The 26,888-nt window shown below is 39.4% G+C and overlaps 1 protein-coding gene across 3 annotated transcripts in view; it reads left to right on the forward strand.

The window, feature by feature from the left end:
• The first annotated feature begins 438 nt into the window (after window positions 1-438).
• Window positions 439-26,888, forward strand: part of AASS (aminoadipate-semialdehyde synthase) — a 63,376-nt gene continuing 36,926 nt past the window's right edge. For 2 of the 3 annotated variants that reach the window (XM_015067309.3, XM_027075355.2), the window contains exons 1-11: window positions 439-596; window positions 8,202-8,426; window positions 12,575-12,751; window positions 15,471-15,555; window positions 18,591-18,658; window positions 18,767-18,913; window positions 19,848-19,926; window positions 20,054-20,181; window positions 21,572-21,720; window positions 23,125-23,247; window positions 23,637-23,748. In XM_015067309.3, the coding sequence (XP_014922795.3) occupies window positions 459-596; window positions 8,202-8,426; window positions 12,575-12,751; window positions 15,471-15,555; window positions 18,591-18,658; window positions 18,767-18,913; window positions 19,848-19,926; window positions 20,054-20,181; window positions 21,572-21,720; window positions 23,125-23,247; window positions 23,637-23,748 (1,431 nt within the window). In that variant the 5' untranslated portion in view covers window positions 439-458. The remainder of the gene's footprint in view (window positions 597-8,201; window positions 8,427-12,574; window positions 12,752-15,470; window positions 15,556-18,590; window positions 18,659-18,766; window positions 18,914-19,847; window positions 19,927-20,053; window positions 20,182-21,571; window positions 21,721-23,124; window positions 23,248-23,636; window positions 23,749-26,888) is intronic. The other variant, XM_015067310.3, reaches the window with a different exon arrangement.

Here is a 26,888-nt window from a genome sequence, read left to right on the forward strand (position 1 = left end):
ACACATAGATTCTTAATATTCATGGGATACACTACACTTAATTTCCTAGTCTCAGCTTGTTGGACTCTTCAACTGTTCTAAGAACTGTCATTTGGCTTCATCGGCTTATTATGAAGCTGTGAAAATGCTTTGAGAAGTGTATATCGCTAAACAAACGTAATACACGTGGGCTTGCAACTTTTTTCCAGCAGGTACACACATCTATTTAGTGTATAATGTCCGGACTGTTTTCGTCCTTCAGTGTCTCCGCCTGTCCTTTCTACGGACAGTTACAAAATCCTGGGAGAACGTGATGCCCCCAGCTAAGGACGCACGCAGGTCAGAGATCTAGAAGGCAGAAGGATTTTCGGGGAGGAGCAGGGGCAGGGCATGACCTAGCACCTGGCAGCGCCGCCGATTGGCGGAGCAGAAGGTTGTTCCCTCAGGGCGGCTGCTGATTGGCTGTGGGAGGAAGAGGCATGACGTCCTCAGAAGTTGAGCAAACACCTCCTCCTCCCGGCTCCCATCCCAATTTCTGCTGGGAGTTCGGAGCCTACCCAGTCCGGAGCTGGGGGCTCGGAGGCGGCAGGACCGGTCGGCACAGCAGGGAGGACAAGGTGAGGAGGCCGCCCGAAGGGGCTGGGCCGACGGGCGGTGGGCTCAGCCAGCGAGTTGCACTTGGAGGTCGCCGGCGAGGCTCCGACTGTCCTCGGAGAGGGGCGGGCGAGCTCGGCCTCCCCAACCCTGCGCCGCGGGCGACCTGGCGACTCCGCGGAACCCGGCCGTTGCCGGGACGGGCGAGGGAGAGGGTGGCGAGCGTTTGGGCCTCCCTTGCGAGCTTTTCCCTTGGAGCGGGGAAGGGCTGTGGGCGCCGTACTGGAATTTCTGAATAGGAAAGGGAAGGGGTGGCAATTAGAATTTCTTTTCTTTTCTTTCTTTTATTCTTTCTTTCTTTCTTCTTCTTCTTCTTCTTCTTCTTCTTCTTCTTCTTCTTCTTCTTCTTTCTGGCGGGGGAAGGGAGGGCTGTTGCTGGGGAGTAAAGGATAGGCGTTGAAGTTGTAGAAGGAACACCCTGTAAATTTTCCGACTCTGCGCTTATTTATCAGGTGGTTGGCTGGCTGCAGTGTGGTTGATGGAGACTGTGGGGGGCAATTCTCTCCCTTACCCCCAGCTTTCTTTGTGCGCGGTTGTCCTTTCCATCTCTGGCCTGCTTAGCCAAACTCTGATCATAAACTTCTCACCCAGACCATCTTGGGCTGGCCATTCTCTTTAGGTAGGGCCCCCTCAGCAAACTGCCGTCCCCAGGCTACTCTCTAATGGATCTAGAAAGCATGAGAAAGTTAAACTCCCAAGACCCTGTGGGGCTGTGAGTCCAGGGTGAGCACTTCAGCGAGGAAGGAGCGCAGGCAGACCACCATTTGTTACCTACTCTGCTTGATTGAGTTGGGCTAAATGCCCTGACAACTTCCAGAAGAGATGTGCTTTTCAGACACTGATTTTAGGGGAGTGGGGTGAAGTGTGGGAGAAGAAGGGAAGGGAAGAGCGAGTGTCTAGTAACCTGAACAAAGGTGAACATTTTTTGATATTGTGAGCCATCAGTTATCAGAATGTGGGTAAGGTGTAGCTGTGATTATGCCGATGTAGCTACTCACGGGACCCAAGTATTGACCCCGGTGGTAGCTTTCACATACTTGGTAGCAAAAACAAACAAACAAACAAACAAACAAAAAAAAACACCCACCAATAGCACTTTGCATGGATGCCTGTATGTCTCTCTCTGTGTCTACTTTGTCACCTGCACTGCCCTCCCCCTTTTTCTGGATAACAAATAGTGAATCTAGGGGTACATGACCTTCTGGCACTGTCTGCTTGTGGCCATTCTGTGAAGTGAGTTAGGAGGACAAAGATCTAGGCCAACTTTCCCTAGTGACATTCCCGTTCTCCAGACAATCGTATTTGTTGTCAATCTCACTTGTTATTGGTGACATCATCAGAACTTTGATTTATTTGCGATGGAATCCTCTCTCCCACCCCCAAATAAGACTTTATGTAAGCCTTAACAGACCTTGGCTCAGGATTTTGGAAGTGATCTTCGGTATGTATGCAGTGCCCATTTAACAAAAGTTTACATTTTTCGAAATATTATCTTGTTAATTGTCTCATAGAAACAACATTGCAAACAGTGGCAAGTTTCCTTGGTAAGATCACAAAAAAATTCTATGGAATTAATGGAATCACAGAAATGGTATATTTCGCATGGGAAATAACAACATTATTACCCTTTTCATCTAATCTAAGATGCTATCAATTATAAAATGCATTCCTCTTTCAGGGATGCTAAAATGTGAAAAAAATGGATCATAAATTTAATGAAATGCTGTATTTAAATTAAGTTATTTATCTTGAACACCCATGCCTGCAGAGTGAAGAGAGGGCTTACTGGGCTCTGTTTTGTTTTCCTTGAAAAATATAAAGAAGGGAGGGGGGATCAATGTGGAGTCCTCGTGAAGGCCTCACTACAGTGTGACAAAGATGACAGAAAGGTAGTGTTTTCTGTGAGTGGTGTGGTTGTGCTCACCTTTGAGGTGGAAGCAGGCTTGGAGCCTTTTTCTGTTCTTGACATTTATTGAGTGTTAACAGCATGCGAGACAGTACTCAGTATTTAACTCATATGACTTCAGATAAACTTCACAATAGCCCTGAGATGTAGATATCAATACGAATCCATTTTGCAGATGAGACACAGATAGGTCAAGTTATGTACCAAGGTCACAGAGTAAGCATTTACAGTTTAGCAAAGAGACAGACAAGCAGATAAACATTTTGGATTAGAGTCCAACTTAAAATGAACTTTGCATTCCATCTCAATGATACTAAATTTGTGGGCTAAAGACCAGAAGAGTCATGGATCTTAGATCTTTGGATGACTTTGAGAAGCTGCTTGAAAACATGAATATTCCTAGACCAGATTAATTAATATTAGATTCCCCCTGCCCCAAGTCTACTGTTTTTTGTTTGTTTGTGTGTTCGTTTGTTTGTTAACATAGCGTTAACAGTTTTATAAAAGGTTTCGTGTGGAAGCATGACAAGAGTGTACCTACGCAAGGGGAAGTGAAAGTATGGAGGATGGTGTTGTTGCATGCCCAAGCCTCGTTCTAGCAAGCCTTGGGGTTGGGAGGTATTTGGATTAGTTCTAGGCCATCACCAGGTGTCCTATTAATTTGGAACTCTTTTGGGCCTCTCCAGGATTATTATGGTCTGGATACCAAATATGTAGTGTGGGCCAAGACTCTTGGCCGTGGAGCTGTGGTTCTCTGCCCTTGTAGGTGGCTTTTTGTCAGATATAATTTTCTATGAATACATCTCACAAAATCTTCTTTGGTTCATTCATGTGATTTAGGATGATGATCTTTTATTTCATAGTAACTGAAAGAAAATGGTGGGATATGTATGGAATGCCAGGCTTGCCCTGTCTGTCTGTCTATCTATCTATCTATCTATCTATCTATCCATCCATCCTGTCATCTAATCACCATTTTCCTTTTCACTTCTCTTGAAAAGGTTAGAAAATACTAAGGACATTTTAGCATGTCCTCCCTCTGCCCCTTTCTCATGTGTACATTGCAAAGATAGAGAATTTAGAAGTTAAAAGAAGTTCTTAAGTCTTCCCCCCGTTGAAAGATGGAAAGAGAAGTAAGGTGGTATCACAGAGTATGTTCTATTGCTACGTCCAGCCACTTAATCTTCCTCCTAACACAGTACATGTCTGTGTAATTCACTATAATACTCCCATAAGTGTTTAGAGTCATTTCAAATTCCTGATTGATCCTAGGTAAGTAAAAACATTTATCTTAGTGCAGATCCTATTTTATAAAAACATAGAGAAGAATCTTTTAAATTTCATTTTTATGGTATTTGGAACATTGGTCTTTCATATGTTGAAGGAAAGACTGTTTAGAAATTGTAAGGAGAAGAGTCTTCTTTCCCTCCGCTGCCTATGTGACACTTCTCTTTCTACCCCGTATTCCTCTCCTCCTGTTCCTCCTCCTTATTCTTCTGACTCTTCCTTTGTCTTCTCCTCTCATTTTCTTGCTTTCCCACATTCTCCTTTCTCCTGCCACAGGTTGTCATTAGCACCTCGCACTGTCAAGTGAACTCACTAGAGCCAGTAGATAAGCCAGGGGTCTTCCTGCTTCGTTGCATTGAAAGCATTGCCAGAAATACACCTTACATTTATTTCCTGTTATTCTTGGAAAAGCCCACAAAACTCAGGACAGGGAAATCCCAAACAGCCCACCTGGGCATATCCATGAAATACCAGACCCCGCAGTGCCCTCCCTAAGAGCAATGAAGAAATCCTCACTGCTACAGATTTTTTGATGACCTTAGGGTGAAATGAATGGTGGGCCTGGAAAGTTTCATGTTGAGACCCAATTTCAAGGTTCAAGCAATTGCTAACACAGTAATACCTGCTATAATTGAATCTTTTTTTTTTCCAAGCACCCAGAAACCTAGAATTTACCTTGGCAGTGACTCAGGAAGGGTTTTCGGTGGCACATGGGAAAGGGATCCACAGAAGCACCCCATCCTGGAGGGGAGAACTGATCATTTACTCTAGTAAAGTCGATGCCATATGGATCTCTTTTATTTCTGAAACGAGCTGGCAGCGGTGGCATGCATCAGACCTACATGGTGTGGATCTGCAGGCTTTGACAAAGAGAAAATCCCAAGTATTAAATATTAACCCGGGAATCCTGCTTCTGCTTAAAAGCAACAACTCTAGTCGGACTCCAGTTCAGTTTTTCATCTGTAAAATAGAGATAATAACAGTTATCTAGTCATTAAGATTTTTGCAAGGAGGAAATGAAATAATGTCTATAAAGAGCTCAGCATAGTGCTTGGTACATAATGCTAAATCATTGTTAACTACTGTTGCATTTATTTAAAAGCAAAGCTACAGAAATTATGAGTTGAGAATTCCCTAGAAGAAGTGAAAGTGAAAGCAGCTTCCCAAATCAACTTCAGAGTGTCGCTCCCTGCTCCTTTCCTTTTCTAGCCTGCACGGAAAGTTCTGCCTTTGCAAACACATGTGTGTGTATGTCCGTGACTCTACACTGTATCCCCCACCCCAGACAAGGGAGGTGGGGAGGAAGGGGTGGGATGGTCACTGAGTGAGGGGAGGCTGCGATTATAAATCAAGTTTGGGACGAGGAGAGACTAACTTATCTGATTGTGTTCCCTCATATTGGCTCCAAGAATTGCTACTAAGAATAGTGGATGCAGGGTCATTTGGTCACCTATGGTGTGTGAAATAGAGCCCCTGCTCAGAAGATGGGACCATTTCTGGGCTCATCTGTGTGTTCAACAAACCTCACTTGTCTTTGGAATTGGTTTTATTTAAGAACATAGGGACTTCAGTTCTATGAGAGTTGCAGGTTTCCCTTTGTTTTGGGGAGAAGAAGTGTTGTGGGCTCGGGCTTGGGTTTGGGTCTAATACAATCTCTTTTAAAAACAAAACTATGAATAAACCAAAAATTAGATAGAATATATGGCAGTTTTGCTCACAGTATTTTGGCCCAAGTAAAAGTTAGCCTGAGCTCTATCATCAGCGTGTTTGCTTGCTGTGGACATTGTTTTTCTTCCTTTCTTCTTTCTAAAGCTTTTTAGCTGATCTCCTTGCTGTTTGCTTTGTTCTTTTAATCTGTTGTGTTGTGAGTTGACCTATAATTTTTCTATCTCAAGTGGCAAGTAGTTGCCCCCAGGAAATGCACTTGTATGCGCCACTGTTTAGACAAAACTTCCATCTGCAAAGTGAGTCTGATTTAGAGATTGCAGTCTGATGTAACAGAAATGTGTTCCATAAGAATTTTGATCTATGTCAGCAGTGATTGGGGGAAATTTCTAGAAGGTGTGACATCATTTAGTCCCCATACTTTGATGCCATCCTTAAACATAAAATCATTGAAAGTAAATTGTCATCTGAGATGACATTTGACTGCCAAGTATATGTAACCATTTGAAGAGGAACAGAGTATTGTTTGATTTTTTTGCTTTTATATAAAATTTGCTCTCTGCTGATGCATAGTAAGCCTCTCGTCAACATTTCTTGATTGAATAAATGAGTGGAATTATGCAATCTGGAATAGCAGTTAGAAAACTGGTTGAGATAGGTCTGGGTTTAATATAAAAGCAGGAGGAAGTGGTATGAAGAGGAAATCCTGAAAAGGGGAACAGCATGTTTATAGCAACAAAAGAGTCAGGGAGGGTTAAGACAGTGCTTCTTAAACTTTTAACAGCTATGGTGAAGAAACATGTTAGTTTTGTTGTCTTAAATTTCTAATCTGCCAGGACCAACACTTTCATAAAATTCAATAGCAATGAATTACTGCAAAAATGATCATGTGATATAAATATTTACAAGTGCTTACTTCCTATTTCTACATAGCTCATACAGGACCTGTAAAAAGCAGTTCACTGACCTACAACAGGCTCCAAACACACTTTAAGTAGCACTAGTTTAAGGATTGGTCAGCGATAAAACTCGAAAGAGGTTGGAGCTGGATTGTCAAGAATCCTGCACATGATTATAGGATTCCAACCTTTATGCCATCAAAATTGGCACAAATTATCTTCCTGTACTTGCATTTTAGGTTAACATGCTTAAAACTTTTGTGCTGGACACATGGTTGATTAAACGTATATAGTAAAACCTTGGATTGCGAGTAACTTGTTCTGCGAGTGTTCCACAAGACAAGCAAACATTTCTAATACATTCTAACTTGATAAAAGAGTGATGTTTTGCAATATGAGTAGTATGCGGTACCGAATGCCACATGATCACAACTCTCTCTCTCTCTCTCTCTCTCTCTCTCTCTCTCTCTCTCGCTGCGGGGTTGTGGGTGATCGCCCCCCTCCCCCCATGCTTGAATGCTCAGTCTCAGGTCACGGTGTTTGGCAAAAATCAGTGATTTTCCAGAACATTGGAAGGTGCCCACAACTGGCACTAGTGTAGTTTTGTCACTTCAAAGCACCTATAGGCAGTCGTTTCTTTTCCATACAAGAGTAAGCTTGGGAGTGCTTTGCTCCATTCTAGGTCAGGCTGCCTGCAGATAAAGACCCTTTCCTTTGCTGCCTTATTGCCAGTTATATTAAATACAGTATATGACAAGAGTTTATTAATACTGTACTGTAGTCAATATCCATGTGAGCTTATACAATAGCCCCCATGCAGAAAAAGTTGAAAAGAAAGGCAATAAGAAGGAGATGATTACGGTGGATGTTAAGAAGGAAATCATCGCGAAGTGTGAATGAGGTATGCAAGTGGCTGAAATTGCAAGATTTTATAAATCTAACATCTGCATCTCACCTGCAGAGGACGAAGAGAAAAAGGCAGAGGAATCGGTCACTTCAAGTAAGATTAGGGAGATGTGTAAAATGTGGGAAACAGTGCAAAACTTTGTAGGAAAGAACCGCTCCCATAAGGCTGTAGCAGTGAGAGCTATGCACCTGTTTAACAAAGCAATGTCCCATTTCCGCGAAATCCTCAAAAGAAGGCAAAAGCAAGTGTCATTGGATAGGTTCCTCATTAAAGCTGCATGTAAAGAAAAAGATTCCATTGAGCTAACAGATAGCAGGGATTCCCTTAGTGATAGTGAAAGTTGTCCTACACAGTAACCCTCCTCTCTCTTGTCTCCCTCACACCAGATGCGAAAGTTTTCAAAGGTAAGTGCAGGTTAATTTGTTTATTTTTCTTTATATTTTGTATTTTCCTTATTATTTTGTACTATATTACAGTATTGTAATCATTTTTTAATGAGTGTTTTTGGATTGTGGAGCAAATCATCTGAGGTGCCTTTATTTTTTATGGGGAAATTTGCTTTGATATACACGTGCTTTGGATTATAAGCACGTTTCTGAAACGAATTCTGCTCTCCAGCCAAGGTTTTACTGTGTATAAAGAACGGTTTTGGCTTAGCAGATACTGGTTAGTGTCCCATAATTTGCTCAGTACTTTCTTATTTTGGAAATAAATAAACTCACTGGTGGAAATTTGGGTTTGTTGAGTAAAGGAGCACTTTTTATCATCTAGGGTTCTCCTCCTCTCTCTTGTATCTGTTCCATCTTAGTTGGTTGGATTTTACAGCAGATTTCTCAGGAGACCAGAACTGATCTGTGAGCCCTCCTGCCTTTTATTGCGCTATTCTCTTATGGTGTCTTTTCAGTCACCAGGTTTCAAGATGCTACGAGTACAAAGGACCAAACTGGGCAGGCTGGGGCTCAGCTTGTACAAAGGGCTTCACCACAAGGCTGTGATGGCCCTGAGGCGGGAGGATGTGAACGCCTGGGAGCGGAGGGCACCCCTGGCCCCCCGGCACATCAAAGGGATCACCAACCTGGGGTACAAAGTCTTAATACAGCCTTCCAATCGGCGGGCCATTCACGACAAGGTAAACATTTCTAATTTTTTCAATGAAGGAGCATCAGAGTAAAAATAAAATGTTTGCTAGTGTCATGTAAATGCCACATGACAGTATTCCTTTCTCTTTCAGAATTTTTCCTTGGGTCCAGTATTCAGTCAATAAGTATTATTTTCACTCCATTGCATGCTTTCTCCAGCTGAGGGGTGGAGGGATTGCCTTTCGAAGGAGGTGGTGTCCTATAGTCATGTCTCCAGGTGTGACTCTAGTTCTGGGACTGGGGAGACTAAGGTCAATAAAAAACTGCCTTGCCTAGGAATAAATCACTTTCCTACATAACCATCATACCTAAGAAATTAATAATTCCATAATATCATTTCACATAGCCCATCTCAAATTCCCCATTGTCTCAATGGTCTTCACGATTTTTTTTTAATTTTTATTAAAAATTCTTTTATTACATTTCTTTATTTTTGAGAGGCAGAGAGAGACAGAGCGCCAGCGGGGGAGGGACAGAGAGAGAGGGAGACACAGAATCCGAAGCAGGCTCCATCCAGGCTCTGAGCTGTCAGCAGAGAGCCCGATGTGGGGCTGGACCTCAGGAACCAGGAGATCATGACCTGAGCCCAAGTCAGACGCTCAAGCGACTGAGCCACCCAGGCACCCCTATTTTTTTAAATTTTAATTGAGGCTTAATTAAGGTTCATTGCATTCATTGTTATGTCTCTTTTAGTTCTTTTAATCTAGAACAGCACACCTGTTTGATTTGTGGTATGGACTCTTTTTGAAGAGTCCAGGCTAGTTGACTTGTAGAATCATCTGCTTCTGGTTGTAATTAGTCTTGTTTTTATTCTGGTGTTTACATTCAGGTTAAACACTTTTGATATAAATGTGATATAAGTGATCTATGTTCTTCCCATTGGATCACATCAGAGACACAATATATCAGGTTGTCCCAAGGTTAGAAATTTGTGGTCACTTGGCGGAGGTGGTTACCACCAGATCTCTCCATTGTATAAGTACCTTTTTCCCTTTGTAATTACTGAGTCATCTGTGGGATGATATTTTGAGACCGGTGAATCTCCTGCGTGTGTCTCAACCACCTTTTGCTAAAGATGTTAGTTAGCATCCATTGATAATCTTTGCCTGAATCATTTTTTCCCGTGGAAGCTTGCAAAATGATGATTTTCTAATTTTATCACTCTTCTAAGTTATTTGCTGATATTCTTCTGCAGAAAACAGATTTCCTTTAGTTTTTCCTTTCTCTTTTGCTCTTTCGAGTATCATTATGGATGTATGAGCCTTTTCCCTTGCTGATAATCTATTAACCATTTTCTTAAATGTCCAAATTATCCCAAATTTGAGATAGAGGGTCTCTTTAAGGGTGCTCCTATGTCTTTGGACGTGAATCCATTTATTTTTGAGCTTTCTTGTTTCCTGCAGCAACATATGGTCTTAGCCTCACCTTGTGCTTTTTTGCCCCACACCTGGGATTAGCCATTTCATCAGGGAACCCTGATTTCTTTTAGTATATAGAAACCAAGATCTGATATCTCGTGTTAGGTGTGCTTATTTTTACCGGGATAGTGTCGTTCTTAGCCCCTTTAGTGGACAAACTAAGAAATGCACAGATTACACATACCCATGCACATATATATACATATAACATACATATAATACATACATACATATATAATATACATATATGTATATATTATTTAATCATGAATTAATGCTGGTATTTCCATTAAAAATTTTAACAGTGTAGGTTTTTCTTACCTTTAAAATTTTATATTTGTATGTTTTCTCCAGCAGTGAACATTTTAATTCTTTATAACATTAATGCATGTTTTTTGCTCTATCCTATATTATACATAAAATAGTTTTGGAATCACAATACTAATATTACAACTAAGGATAAACCTATTAATGCTAGGGGAGTAGATCTTAACAGTTCTCATCACAAGAAAAAAATTCTGTAACTATGCATAGTGATGGATGTTAACAAGACTTATTGTGCTGATCATTTTGCAATACATAAAAATATCGATTATTATATTATACACTTGAAACTAATATAATGTTGTATGTCACTTCTACCTCAATAAAAAAAATAAACCTATTAAATGGAGTTTAATTTTTTTAGTTGAAAATTATTTTTTGTTTTAGAATATATCTCACAACAAATATTCAGAGTGTTGTATTCAAGTTATATGAATTATACAATGTGTAGTTACACCATCGTTGTGATATACAGCTGGATTTATTTGTGTTTTTTCTATACATTTTAACAGTTGCTTTAATATCCTTTTTGATTTAATTATATTCTTAAAATAAGTGAAACATTTACAAGTTTCAAAGGTGAAAATGATGTACAGTGATATGCTGCAGAGAAGTCTTCCTCTTATCTTAATCCCTTAGATCCTCTTCCCACCCACTGCATAGGTTAGTATTGTCATTTCTCATCTTTTATTTCTATATTTCTGTCTGCAAAAATGTGCGTGCGTGCGTGTGTGTGTATTCTTATATAGAAGGTTGTATACTATACATACTGTATTGCACCTTATTTGTTTAGTTGACAACATACCCTGACACTCACTCCATGTCTGTTCATAGAGATCTGCTTCATTCTGTTTAACGGCTGTGCTATAATTATTCTGTTGTAATTACTCCATGATTTTTTTGTGATTTATTTAACCAGTCTGCTATAAATGGGTAAATAGATTATTTTCAAAGAAACAAGGTATGAATTATATGTTCATTCTTGTAGTGTCTTTCTTATAGCTTCCTTTGAAGTAGATTCCTAACTAGATTCATCTTCCTTTTATTCAACGGCCACTTTTGATGCTCTTTAAATTCTGCCTGGATCATGCTGCTCCTTTTGTTTAGAAATCTGAAATGACTGTCTATTGCCTCCATGTACTAGCTATTCAATCTCAGTTGAATGTGTAAACCTCAGGTTTCCCATTGATAAAATGGCCACAATAATAGCACCCATCTCATGGGAGTTTTATGAAAATTAAATGAGATAATTCATGAAAAGAACTCAGTTAAAACATGTACTAATTTATTAATAAATGATGATGATTTTTTTTATCCCATAAAGATCATATTCACCATGATAATACTTAGTTTACTTTTCCAAATTGATTCACCCACTATGCCCTTAATATCTCCTTATTTTCCAGGCTGCAAATTTGTATGTATTCCTTCAGTGCCTCTTACTGATATTACCATGTTGCATTTCCCACCTCCATCTTTCCAAATCCTACCTAGGCTTCAAGATTAAGTTTGCATATTTCCTTGGTAGTCTTACCCAGGAATTATCTCAGTATTCATTAAACTACTGTATCACTTAGGTTCTGCTGTGCACAATTCTTTTGAATTTGGTCTCATTTACTGTGCTCCTGACTTCTTTTTACTATGTTTTGTTAGTGCCTTTACAGGAGGGGTGTTGTCTGCCTTTTTGTGTATCTTATCATCTCATCTGTAGCACAGTCCGCTGGACAGAATAGGGCAGTAATAAATACTAACTGAACCAAAAAAAAAAAAAAAAAAACGAAAGAAAGAAAGGAAAGGAAATATTGCAGATACATGTCTTTCTTTTAAAAATACCTGAGTAAGGGGTGCCTGGGTGGCTCAGTTGGTTAAACTTCCAACTCTCCATTTTGACTTAGGTCATGATCTCACAGCCATGACGTCCATGCCCAGTGTGGAGCCTGCTTAAGATTCTCTGTCTCTCCATCTGTCCCCACCAACACTGCTCAGGCTGTCTCTCAAAAAACAAAACAAAACAAAAACAAACAAAAAAACCTGAGTAATAAATTACTATTTTGCATGTAGTGTTTCAGTGCATTGTTGATATAAATTATACGTTTCACAAGTATTTTTAAATCATGTGTGTTAGTGCTTATGATTAAACTATTAACGGGACTTAAATAAGAATAGGTGGTAAATTTTCTAATTGGTTTTTTTTTTTGCTACAAAAGTCAAGAGTATTAAATTGATCTTTAGCCAGAAAGTAAAAATATTAGAAGCAGTTGTTCTGTTATTTGTTCCAATGCATACAGAGTCTATGCCTTCAAAAGATTGTGCCTTTAATTGCTACACTTACTTATTAAAGAAAATGTGAATACAAAAATCAGGGAAATAACTTTTAACCAAAACTGCATTCCCAGGAATATGTTAAAGCTGGTGGCATTCTTCAGGAAGATATTTCTGAAGCTTGTCTAATTTTGGGAGTTAAAAGACCCCCGGAGGAAAAATTAATGTCTAAGAAGACTTATGCATTCTTCTCCCACACAATAAAGGCTCAGGAGGCCAACATGGGCTTGTTGGATGAGATTCTAAGAAAGGTAATTAGTGACCAGTAATCATAAATGTTAACACAGAAACAATATTTCTTTTTACTTTTAAATGTCAAGTGGGGTTTTAGTTTTCTTTCAGCATCTAGGGAATACATCATGTTATTCACCTCAGTAGGAAAGGTGGTCTATGAGTTAGTGCTAGAATGGCTCTGCTTCTTTTAGGGCTCCTCTGCTGTGCAAGTTTGGAATTTGTAATAAGAGAAACCAAACATATTTCATTCTTTTTGTATTTTCAAACAGAAAGAATGATAGAATTGTTCCCCCCAAACGATTAGCAGTCTATAAGGCCAATTGGTCAGATATTACCAAGTAGAATTTTATTGCTGAAAAGAGCCTCAGGAATCATATAATCCACTTTGTCATTTTTCAGATGGAGCCCCAAGAGGCAAAGTGACGCAACTGAGGTTGCACAACTCTGTAGGGCCAAACCTGGATTGGGGATTACTTTTACATTTATTAACATTCGTATAGGAAAAAAAATCAATTTTCGAGATACAAATACTATGGAAAAACTATCAGGTGTTTAAAATATAGAGTATTCATTCAACAAATATTTGCTTAGTGTCTGCAATGTGTCTGATACTGTTCACTGCAATGGCAATAAAGTAACTGTCTTTATAGAGCTTACATTCTAGGGGGAGGAGACAGATGATACATATATAAATAAGACATCTCATCTGTCACTTGGAGATATGTGTGATGGAGGTAAATATGATACAGAAGGAGAAAAGGGGTGCTGGGCACCGCAGGTGGTGATAGTTTAAATCAGATGATCAGGGAAAGCCTCACTGCAAATTTGGCATTGAGCAAAAATTTGAAGGAGGTGAAGGATTAAGTCTTATCCATTGGAGAAGAGACTTCCAAGCAGAAAGCAGAGTAGTGCAAAGTCCTGAGGGTCTGGTTGAGCAGAGGGTTAGAGTAAATCATGCTCTGAAGTTCTTATTCAGCTTGCTGTGTGGATAATATCGGAGGTGGAAGGAGAAAATTGGCAAGATTGTTAGTCTAGATTAGTATGGGTGCCAGGTTACAAAAGACAGTGGCTCACATGAGGGAGGTGGAAATGGAGGTAGTGATACACAGATCAGTATTCGGTGTATTTTAGAGATCAGATCCTGCAGAAGTTACTGGTGAAATGAATGTGCAGTATGAGAGAAAGTGGCACTGGAGAGGAGTCCAAGGTTTTGGCCTGAGCAGTTTGAAGGTTGCCACAGACTGAGACGAAGCTAGTGCAAGAGGAAGCAGGCTTGGGTGGGAGGATCAGGAGTTGAATTCAGGGCCCGTTGAGTCCAATTTGTCCCTTAGACATTTAAGGAGATTTTAGATTTTAGACATTCAATTTTAAGGAGATACTGAGACGGCTGTTGATACGAGTTTGTAGCTCAGGAGGGTGGCTCCTCCTGAGACACATTTTGTGGTCAGAGACTTGATGGCATCTAAGAACATGAGACTAGATGAGGGTAGGTAGTGAGTGTAGAGTGAGTGAGGGTAGAGAAGGCCAATGTCCAGGTCCTGGGGTAAGGATGTTAGAGCATTAGAAACGAGACTGGAATCTGCGAATAGGCAGAGGACAGGAGACTTCACAAACAGTAAAAGCCGTAGAGGAAATGTGTTTCGTAAAGGCCTATGGCATACATTCCTACTAACTTCAAATATGCTAGACCTCGGCTAGTGAATTGCCAGTGGTTCTGAAGAACGAGTTCAAAAAAGTGATTAATGGAAATAATATTATAAGAGGAAGGTTTCACTTAAGTAGGTAAACTCCTTAAAAAGTACTTCAGAAATTTTGTTGTTATATGAACTTTTGTTCATTACAAGAGAATTAATAGAAGCAGAATAGGCATGGCTGCTTTTTGGCAACATTTTGTAACCAATTACTTAGAGTTGGATGAATCTTAAACATTCTGAAATTCAGGCACTTGGTAAAAATCATAAGGTATTTAAGGAAATATAATGGCTGTTTAAAGCATTCTATAATTACAGTGTGTCAATAGCTTTTAACCATGAATTGATAGGACATTCCTGAGAGGGAAAGTTCCCAAAGACAGGGAAGAATGTGGTTTTAGTGAAGCTGAGAAAGTGAAAAGCAGGCTGTATGTACTACTACTTTGTGAATAAAGCTTATTTGTAAAAGGATGGGGAGAGAGAAAAGAGGGAAGGAAGAAGGAAGGAAGGTAGAGAGAGAAAGAATGAGAGATTTGTGTGTACGGACTTGAGAGGGGTTGTTGTTATTTTTTAGGTAGGAAGGAGCAGTGTACACAGGGATGATGCAGGAAGAGAAAGTTCAAGAGTGGTCTGGGAGGACACGGGAAAAGCTGGGATCCAGTTCGCAGAGATTAGCCTTAGGAGGGACTTGTTTTCTTTGAGGCTAGAAGGATGGATATGGGGATGAATGGGGCTATAGATATATTCGTAGATGCTGCTGGCCTAGGAGAGGAATTGATGCCTTTCCTGTTTCATTAACTACCATCAAGGAGCACTAGGCACTCTGCTAGGACCATTCTTTCATCTCAAATCATAAACCTATTATTGGTTTGTGACCCAGCATTTTCTAAATAGTTCATGGTGCACCTAATGGTAACTTATAAAGTCTAGTGAAGACATATTTTATAAGAGGAAGAAATGTGAAAATTTACTTGCTCGTATATGTGCTTACTCATTGATATGAAGCTGGATGGGTCTGAGTCAAAATCTTTTATTCTTTATTCAGGAAATCCGACTGATCGATTATGAGAAAATGGTGGATCATAGAGGCATACGGGTAGTGGCATTTGGACAGTGGGCAGGTGTAGCAGGTAGGTATGCCAGGGTTTACATCACTCACTTTCTGAATTTGCCTGGGGTGTAACTAGGTGTTTTCCTTTTTTCTGTGGCAAGGGCATGAAAGTGTTCATTTTCACCCACTAAAAGTAAACATGGGTGTGTGCCTAAGGGTGATGAATATTAGGGGAATAAAATAAGAAGGTAAATCATTAAATACCTTCATTACAAAAGTTAAAAAAGAAAAATCAGGGAAAAGGAGAACAACTATGAATAGGGTCTGGCTTTTCCGGTAGTTCTGTCTGGAAGACTAGGAGAGGTCAGTTTGGTGATGAGAAATTATGGTGAGGAATAAAGGGGGGAAGGAAGGGAAAAGATACAGGGGTAGGAACCAAGAGAGGAACAGTTTAGAAAGAATAAGAGCTGTAGTTTGGGGGAAACTACACTTGACTTTTGTTCCATTAGTACTTTGAACCTTCTTTAGTTGAGAAAACATCACCTTATGTTATAACCATGCATCGGATTAGACTACTTGAAGGTCTGTACTTGTTAAGACAAGCAGACAGAAAAGTTGTGGGGATATAGGACAGGAAGACACCATCAGCCACCCTAACCTAATTGACAGTTATTGAGTACTCACCCAGATGGCCCATATGCTGGGTCACAAAACAATTCTAAATAAACATAAAATGTTTGAAATCATCAAGTATGTGCTCTGACTATAATAAAGTCGATTTTGAAATAATAATAGAAAGATATTTAGAAAATTTCTAGATATTTGGAAGATAAGCAATATATTTTTGAATAACCCATAAGTCAAGAAGGAATCACAGAAAAATTAGAAAATATTTTGAGGGCGCCTGGGTGGCTTGGTCGGTTAAGCATCCGACTTCGGCTCAGGTCATGATCTCACAGTCCGTGAGTTCGAGCCCCGCGTCGGGCTCTGTGCTGACAGCTCAGAGCCTGGAGCCTGTTTCGGATTCTGTGTCTCCCTCTCTCTCTGCTCCTCCCCTGTTCATGCTCTGTCTCTCTCTGTCTCGAAAATAAATAAACGTTAAAAAAAAATTAAAAAAAAAAAAGAAAATGTTTTGAATTGAATGAAAATTTAAAACAGCATACCAAAATTGATGAGGTGCAAATAAAATGATGCTTATAAGGAAATTTTTAGCATTTGGTGCTTTTATTAGAAAAGAAGAAAGTCCAAATTAGTGATCTAAACTTCCACCTTACAAAGCAAGAAAATGAAGAAGTAATTAAACCCAAAGCAAATACAAGGAAAAGAATAATAAAGATAAGAGGGGAAATCAGTGAAATATAAAGCTAGTTATTTTTAAGCAAATCAATAAAATTGTTAGGCCTCCAGTTAGACTGATTAAAAAAAATAGAGAAAGAGAGTGAAGCCACAATTTACCAGTATTAGGAATACAGGAGGGGTCATCACTATACATCCTATAGACATTAAAAGGGTAAGAAAATATTATGAATAGGCCAATTAATTTGACAATGTTGGTCAAATAGACAAATCCCTGAAGGACAGAAATTACCAAATCCAACTCAAGAAGAAATAAAAAACTTGAATATCAATGTACAAAAGAAATTCTAATCATAGGCATTTATCAAGAGAAATGAATAATTTTTTGTAAATACTTATTTCTAGTAGCTTCGTCCATAATAGCCTAGAGACAATCCAAATGTCCATCAGCAGAGTAATGGTTATATAAATTGTGATATATCCATAAAATAGAAAACTCCTTCATCAATAAAAATAAGTCAACTACTAATACACTCAATTATGTATGAATCTCAAAAACATTATGCTGAGTCAAAGCAGACACAAAAAAGAGTATATACTTATAATTTCATTTATATGAAACTGTAGAAGTAACTATTCTCTACAGAGAGAAATGAGGTGAGTGGTTTTCTGGGGCAAAGGGTTGGAGAGGACTGAATGGGGTGTTGGAAATATTCTATATCTTGATTAGGTCAGTGATAATATGGGCGTGTACATATGTTCACAGTTATCAAATGATACATTTTAAATTGGTGTGTTTTATTGAATATAAATTACTCTTTTAAAAGTTGACTTAAGAAAAAAGATCAAAGAACATTTCAAAGGGATACAGAGAGGGCAAGTTATGTTCCTAAAAAGAAGGGGAACATGGATGATGAGGTCTTTGCTATGGGTATGCTGAGTTTTCGTTGTTTGAATCCAAATTGAAAAATCCATGAGGTAATTGATTAGTTCTTGAAGCGAAATGTCTGTGTTAGAGATACAGACTTGGGGTCAGCAGCATACAGAGTACTTGAAATTTAGGACTGGATGAGACTAGCTAAGGAAAAAAATGTAGAGATTGAAGAGAATAAGGCCCTGGACAGAATCCTGAGGCTGATTAGGGTATAAAGAAAGGGCAGGGGACACTAGTTTAAAAGAAATGGGCAGGGGAAGAGGCACCTACAGATGTGGGAGGAAAGTTTTCAAGTCAGAGATGCTAAGGGAAGAGAGGGTTCTAATAAAGAGGGATTCCATGTTGCCAAATATCTCTGACAAGTAAGTCAAGATCGGACAATTGTCCACTGAGTTTAATTAACTATTTAGGTCACTAAAATTGCTGACAGCGGTCACAGGTAGGGCCAATGGTGACCTCGTTTTGCTTGTTCATTGGTTTTGGTTCAAGAGGAATGTAAGTGTCTTTAAATGTTGATAAGAGTGAACTAATAAGGAGGGATAGTGAAAGAAATAGTAATTCAAGAGTGAATTCCTTAGAGAAGGAATGGGAAGAGATGGGCTCTGGAGCAAAGGTGGAGAGATTAACCTTAGAGAAGAAGACGGATACTCTTTCCATTTTGACAGATTGAAAGTGGAAGGGATAGATAGAGATGCAGCTGAGTTAGTACTTTTGATGGCCGCAAGTTGAGAGGATGGATAAGGTGATCACCGGGGCCCCTTCCAAATCTGAGATGCTGTGGTCTGTGCTTCCTCAGAGCACCGAGCAGGTTGGAGAATGGTCAGAGAAAACAGCTTCAGCTCCTCCCGACTAATGGTTTTTCTGTTGGTCTGATTCTGCAATAGGGATGATCAACATTTTACATGGAATGGGGTTAAGGCTCCTTGCTTTGGGACATCACACACCTTTTATGGTGAGATGTGTATTTTGTTTATCATTTTGAAAATACATATCACACTTTAAGAACAGGTAAATGTCTCAGGATGTAGACTAATTTGAATTCGTGTGTGCTTGCTTTCAGCACATTGGCATGGCTCATAACTACAGGAACAGCAGTCAGGCTGTGCAAGCCATCCGCGATGCCGGCTATGAAATATCTCTGGGTTTGATGCCAAAGTCGATAGGGCCCTTGACATTTGTGTTCACAGGGACTGGTAATGTATCTAAGGTAACTTCTCAGATACTTCTAAGAATATCTGCTTTCTGTAAAGCAGTCAAAACTCTGAGACTAACCCAAAGGATGTGAGGATTTTAGGGATATTTTAGAGCCCTGCTTTTTGGATGAGTGGGCATTCTGTTTTTGGTACTTTTCTTACCTATGTACTTTTCCCACAGTAAGAGAGCAGTGATGATCCAAACTCATTTTCTTTGCTCTTGGTTGACTCCAAGCTGTCAGGGGTTTTGAATGCTTTTTCTTTTTAAAGGGATAAGTCATTGTTAACGGTATAAAGGTCTGTTCTTAGAGAGGTCTGTTTTACCTTCGTCACTGTGTTGTCCAAAAGTTTGGAATTGACCACAGGATGTAAACTCTTTTAAATGACTTGGGGTTTTGCCAGTAAGATTTTAGAAAGCCTAATTTAGGATTGTAATTCATACTTTCTTCCGCTTGGGGTGGTTTTGAGAAGACACTTGTGATCCCCCAGAGAAACTTGTAATTGTAAAAGAGATCTTTCAATGAAAATATTTTACAAACAGGACATCACTATTTGTATTATACTGTGAGATAGCCATATAATTTTTTTTCCATAGGAAATATAATTCCCTCACTTGAAATAATTCTGCAGTGGAGCAAACATAAATAGGAATATTTTGTTATGTTTTCATTTCTAAGCACCCTTGTGTCTCCTCTGGGTAACTTAAATAAAAAAAAGTAAAAGTAAAGCTCCTTCCAATTAATGCTGTTTCATTAATAAAATAAATAAAAACTGGTCTATAGGCTGTGTGCCAGAAGCTTACCTGTACTTCTGGGTTGCAATCCTCGCTGTAGGGCAGGACAAGTGGAGCTGTGTAATTGTGGGGAAAGCGAATTGGAATCCTTGTGGGAAACCATGTTGGCTTTTGTCCTATTGATTTTTAGATTTGTACTCATGCATTATTTATAGGGAGCCCAAGAAATCTTCAATGAGTTACCTTGTGAATATGTGGAGCCACACGAATTAAAAGAAGTTTCCCAAAATGGAGGTAAGGGGGAGGAGGATGACTGCATGTATCTTTTACTGTTTTTAACAGTTTCTGTGTTATCATATTTTATCACCATAAACCTTTATCATTTGTCACCTACTTTACTCATTTCTTTCTCTTCTGCAAGACCTGAGAAAAGTCTATGGGACGGTGTTAAGTCGCCATCATCATCTTGTCAGGAAAACAGATGGTGTGTATGATCCTGTAGAGTATGACAAATATCCTGAGCGCTACATAAGTCGTTTTAATACTGATGTGAGTATCACACTCTGCTTCTGAGTTGGTTGCTCATAACACACTATTGTTAGGTTGTTTTCAAGGAGAAAAATTATGAATGTATATATTGTTTTTCAGTTCCCCATAATGACTCGTGAGTCCTTTGGGTTGGCCTTAGGGGTTGTTGGCTTTTATTGATGTTTGGAGTGGCCTTTGCGTAAGTGGTTTTGCTGGATATGTTCTTTGCTTCGCTGTCTCTGTTTCTACTTCAGGTCTGCATGTGCCCAATAACTCTAAACCATTTCCCATGGGGTGTTGTTTTCTGTATTTATCTTGGACTAGTTAGTACTGTTGGCAAAACACAATGTCTATGAGGTTTCATCTCAACCTAGGTTTATCCCACCTATTGTCACAAATTGCACTCATAACCCCAGCCAGCTATCTTGAGGCATGGCATTGGTTACAGGGGACTAGGGTGAAACAGCTACATAAGCAAAGACCCATCCCCACTGTACAAAAAGTTACGTACAAGTCAAAACCTTCTGATGGAGACACGCTGGCCTCATCTTCTAAGAAGAACAATGTATTTGTGTGTTCTGTACTCAGTGGTCATGCAAAGTCCTCCTCAAAATAAACCAAAAAACCAAAAAAATAAACCAAACAAAAAGTGCATTTACTGTGAAAAGAAATGTTTTAAATAACTTTAAGTATGTTTGAGTAACAAGATTCTAGATTCTGGTATGAAATTTAGCTGTTCTAGCATATAGAGCATGCTATAGAGAAGAACTCTTACCTGTAGCTTGAGAATGCCTGAGATTTTTGAGAAACAAAAATTATGAAACTAGTTTCAGACTGAAAAATTAAAAATCTAGTAAATTTACATCCCTCCTCTTTTCCCCAGTCACAGAAGTGTTGGTGATTGGACGCATCCTAAAACTTATAATGACCTAGTTACCATGTATGTATGCATGTAGTACATTCGTCCATGGAGCTTACAGATGTTATCTGATTTAATCTTTACAGCATTCCTTTGAGGAATGGGGTATGTATTATCCCCATCTGGCAGGTAAGGAAAATAGAGCCTAGAGAAGTTGAGGTAGTATGATGTAGATCACAATCCTGGTGGTTGAGCTGGAAATAGAGTATTAGGTCGCTTGATTCTGTCCTTTCCTTTTTCTTGGCCATGCATTACATTAGAGAACAGAAATATTAATGCATTTATGTTCACGTATTTCTCTATCATGGAATAATTTTGGGTGGGTATTTATTGTCTTCACCTCACAAAGCTACCAACGACCTGGCAAATAACAAAGTCAATTAGAAGTAACATTAAATTATTTCTCATGAACTTTACTGATAGTTCTCTTTCAGCCTACTTCGTTGAAATTCGCTACTGCCTATCTTGTTGAACTTGGCACTTGCTTTACAGATTGCACCCTATACAACTTGTTTAATTAATGGAATCTACTGGGAACAAAACACCCCTCGATTACTAACTCGCCAAGATGTCCAGAGCCTCTTGGTTCCGGGCAAGTCCTCGGTTGCTGGTGTGGAAGGCTGCCCCGCATTACCACACAAGTAAGGACTTCCCTTCAGTAATGATGGCAGTTTGTAGCAGCTGGACCCACTAGTTACGGTATCATTATAGGAGATTCATGTATCACCAGACTTGACTATTAATGACTAGTTCTCTGCTTTATCTTACTTGATCTCTTGGCAGCATTTGACAGTTAACCTTCCTTCCCTCTTGAAACTCTCTTCCCTTAACTCCACACGAAGCTCAAAAGTAACCTCAGAAAGATCTGCGTCCCCAGCCCCGTCTCTCTCTAGTCTGTTACTTTTTTTTTCTCTGAAACTCACGATCATTTATTTTCCTGTGTTTATGATTTTTCTCCCTCCTATTAAAATTTAATCTCCTTAAGGATAGCGGCCCTATTTATCTTGGCTTCAAGTACCCAGTACGTTGCCTGACATGTAATTTGCATTCAAATAATTATTAAATGTTGAGTATATAATTAACCAATAAATATTTGTGAATGCTTCATCTGCCTTGCACTCTGCTAAGCTAAAGGACAGAGAAAATATATGATTGCTACCCTCAGGCATGTAGCTGGCAAGAAGTAAATGTCAAGAGAATGCTAGGAACAATAAATAGCACAAGAATTGAGAAGAAACTGGGAACACTGGGCTCAGCAAGGCTTGAAAGGGAGGACTGAGGGGAAAGAGAATTTCAAGTGATAGGATTGGTGCCTGATAAATACGGAACCATCAAAGCACAATTTAAGGCACAGCGAGTTAAGACATTAGCTCTAGTGCAGGGTTTATAAAGGCAAGTGGTAGTTGGAGACTGGGCAGGGAATTTTTGGTCAACCACTAAAGGATTTCAAAAGCTGGGCTGAGGCTTTTGTTCTTAATTCTAGAGGTTTCCCTGTATTAACATGGAAAATTCCGTAGTAGCTCTATAAGCACAGACTCATCCCCACTGTACCAAAAGTTACCTACAATTCCAAGCCTTCCGAGGGGGCACATTGACTTCACCTTATATGAAGAACAATGTATCTGTGTGTTCTGTAATCATTGGTCATGCAAAGTCCCCCTCAGAACAAACCTTGTGCCACTAAGCAGGGTGCAGACAGTGTCATCAAATATTCATAAGTTATTTAGAGCTGGCTAAATAGGTTAACTTTAACTAGGCTGTTTGCTGTGATTTCTCTAGGGAAGGGGTTTTCCACTTTGATTTTTTCTCCTCCCCCTCTTTTTCTCCTTATTTTTGTGTGTGGAGACTAAAACTCATCTTGGGAAGACTGTCTATATCCTAGAAGGATACAGTGTCCTACAGTGAAGTGTAGGGAAAAAAGCTGAAGAACCCAGGAAATATGTGGCATCCACACTGAAAGTTGTTCCAAGCACCTTTCACTTCTATTCATTTTTAATCTTGTTGAGAATTCCACACTTTCATCTGAGTGTTGATGTTATTTTCAGACTTGTGGCAATATGTGACATTTCAGCTGACACAGGAGGATCTATAGAGTTTATGACTGAATGTACGACGATAGAACATCCCTTTTGTATGTATGATGCAGACCAGCATATTATTCATGACAGGTAAGTTTGCTGGGGCTGCAGATGATAAGAGACACATAATAATACATCACTTACTTACCTTGGTATAGTAGTTTAAAGTATTCAGTATTTTACATTTTTATGAAGGCTATACAAATACCAGAGATACGCTCAAACATATTAAAAAATTTGGTAAAAAAAACAACAACATGCAAATTCAAACACTTAAATACATGCATACTATATTTAAATGGGAGATGGGTGGCTGAAGAAGGGAGGTTTTGGTTGAAAAGTCTTGTTTCTTTTCTTACACACTTTGATACCCAGCTTTAAATTATTATGACACAAATGCAATGGTTTAGGCATCTGGGAAAGTTAGAGCTTACAGATAACACTGTATACATCTGAATAAAACATCTCACTTCTCCTAGTGTCGAAGGCTCGGGGATTCTGATGTGTTCCATTGACAATCTGCCAGCACAGCTTCCAATTGAAGCTACAGAATACTTTGGAGACATGCTTTACCCTTACGTTGAAGAAATGGTAAGCTGACTGGCAGCATCCACAGCAATTCTGTGGCTTTCAACAGAACTGCAGCGTGGTCCTAGGGATGTCTGGTCTTCTATATCTAAGAAATCTGTTGTAAAATGGAAGGCCAGCCCTCCCTCAAAAGTATTTATAGACACTCTTTTATATATTCTGCTAGCTTGTCTCATGGGGAATAGAATTACATAACTGCCTTCATAGTGAATTATAATAGCATTTATCTTCCATTATTCATATTTTGTTAAGAAAGTGGCCTGTGGGGTAAGATTTTCCTTTTTTTCACTCTTCCTGCCGTCTAGGTCAATGCATGTGAAAACATTCTTACTGTGCTGTGATTAATAGATTTGAAAAATCAGAAATAGAGACTTATTGGATGTTAGTCACTAATGCTTAGTTAAGTGACAGCTTTTGTTGTGGTCGTGTATTTTTCACTGTAATCAATGATCGACTGCTGAAATACCGTGCTCTCTAAATTCCATTTTGTTTGCCAAAGATAAGCACTCTTATTTCAGTGTTTATCTTTCTTTTTTTTTTTTTTTTAATAGAGAGAGGGAGAGTGTGCACACGAGTGGGAGAGAGAGGCAGCAGGAGAGAGAAGCTTAAGCATAGAGCCCGAGGTGGGGCTCGATCCCGCCACCCTGGGATCATGACCTGAGCCCAAATCGAGAGTCAGACACTCAACTGACTGATCCACCCAGGCACCCCCAGTATTTATTTTAAGCGTTCATACTCGCTTTCTCTGTTGAGAATTTCTATCTTTTCATACCTTATGAATGTACTGTTCTTTATCACATAGTCATAGTTAGAAAAGCCACTTTATAGTCTTTGCATCATATTTCCCAGTTTCTGGGTCAGCTTGGGGTTGAACTTTTATTGATTGTCTTTTCCCTTGAAAATGGGTCAAGTCATAGTTTCCTGGTTTTCTCCAGTTGAATAATTTTGGAGTGTATCATGGGTGATGTGGATAGCTATGCTGTGGAGATTCTGGATTGTTACATTTCTCTTCAAAGTGTTGATTTTTTGTGTGTTTTAGCAGACATTTAATTTGGCTAGCTTTAAATTGGAAACTCTGTCTCACCTGAGGTGGGGAGTAGCTCAAATAAAAGTTCAGCTCTTTGCTTTCCTTGGGCTGCTTGACCTGCAGATGCTCAGTTTGGGGGTTATCCTGAGACTCGGAATAGGGTTCACATGAAAGTTGGACTTCGCTTTTTCCGAATCTGTGCCCTCTGCCATCCCCCCTCACATTCTGGAGGCTGTGGTTGCTCTGGGTTCCATTCCTGTTTTTAGATCAGAAAGTAGTGAGCTGGCTGCATGTTTCTATGTCTTTGCACCACGTTGCCCATCCTGGGCAGTGCCAAAGGCTGGGCAAAGGAAACTACTGTGATGGTTAATTCTTCCAAGTTTTGACGCTCCTCCAAAAACTGCCCACTATTTTTTCATTCTCGGAAGCCCTCAAGTAGTTGGTTTTGTTTGTATTTTGTCCAGAGTTTGTAGTTGTTATCTGCAGGAGGAATGGTCCGTTAGAGCTGCCCACAGGCCTGAAATGAAATGCGCCAGTCATAATACATAGAATCAACTGGACTCTAGTAGACTTTTGGAGTATGTAGAAGAGCTGTTGCTGAGCCTTTGGCTTTAATTCATCTCTTCGAATGCTTAAATTATGTGTTTTCGGTGCAACTCTTCCTTTATATGGGCCTGGTTTGTCTTGTGGATGGATTTGACTGTTAATTTCTTGAAATGTGTTTTTGTATGGCTGCTCTAATATCACTTACCACTTAAAAAAGTTGTTATAAGCCATTTTCAACTCACAAATTACTACGTTTCAAAACTTCAGATATAAGTATATTTCCACTGGACCCTACAACAGCTTTTCATTCCTATTTGTCTTTAATCAAAATTGCCATTCATTGGGGTGCCTGGGTGACTCAGTCAACTGAGCGTGTGACTCTTGATTTTGGCTCAGGTCACCATCTCATGATCTTGTGGGTTCGAGCCCCACATCAGGCTCTGCGCCAACAGTGTGGAGCCTGCTTAGAATTCTCTTTCTCCTCTCTCTCTGCCCCTCCCCTGCTCCCTCTCTCTCTGTCTCTCTCTGTCTCTCAAAATAAATAAATAAACATTAAAAATGTATTCATCCAGTAGAGTTGATCTCATATAGATACTAGGAGAAAAGCAAGCCAGTTTAATGAATTCCCAGTAAAGTGTGATTTGGGGTTAGCCTATGTAATTGATGGGGGATAAGTACATTGATTAAATATAATTTTTATTAAAGAACAATATATATATTTACATTATATAATAGCATGAAAATTAAAATGTCACATATAAATGATACATAAGTATACAGCATGTTAAATTACCACAAAGACACCCATGTGAACACTACGTAGATTAAAAAAAAAAGCAATGTTAGCATTCCAGAAATCCCCTTATACCCCTCCTTCTACTGTCCCAGCTCTCCTTTCAAAAGATAACTACTATCCGGGTGCCTGGGTGGCTCAGTCAGTTGAGCGTCCGACTTCGGCTCAGGTCATGATCTTGCGGTTCGTGAGTTGGAGACCCGCGTCAGGCTCTGTGCTGACAGCTCAGAGCCTGGAGCCTGCTTCAGATTCTGTGTCCCCTTCTCTCTCTGCTCCATCCCTGCTTGTGCTCTGTCTCTCTCTGTCTTTCAAAAATGAATAAACATAAAAAAATTTTATTTTTTAAAATTTTTTTTTAACGTTTATTTATTTTTGAGACAGAGAGAGACAGAGCATGAACAGGGGAGGGGCAGAGAGAGAGGGAGACACAGAATCTGAAACAGGCTCCAGGCTCTGAGCTGTCAGCACAGAGCCCGACGCGGGGCTCAAACTCACAGACCGCGAGATCATGAACCTGAGCCGAAGTCGGACGCTTAACTGGCCAAGCCACCCAGGCACCCCAAAAAAAATTAAAAAAAAAGATACCTACTATCTTGACTTGTATGTATGGATTAGTTTTGCCTTTTGGGGGGACAATTTTATTTTATTTTTTGACAGTATTCATGAAAGTTTAAACTCACTTCTGATAATTCCATTAAACTTCTTGGATTTGTTTATGTTCTTTGTTTTTTTTCTTGGTTTTCAGTAAATTCTTATCACTTAATATGCATGTTTTTT

The sequence above is a fragment of the Acinonyx jubatus genome, chromosome A2 (assembly GCF_027475565.1).
Source record: "Acinonyx jubatus isolate Ajub_Pintada_27869175 chromosome A2, VMU_Ajub_asm_v1.0, whole genome shotgun sequence".
In the NCBI taxonomy this organism is placed as follows: Eukaryota; Metazoa; Chordata; class Mammalia; order Carnivora; family Felidae; genus Acinonyx; species Acinonyx jubatus.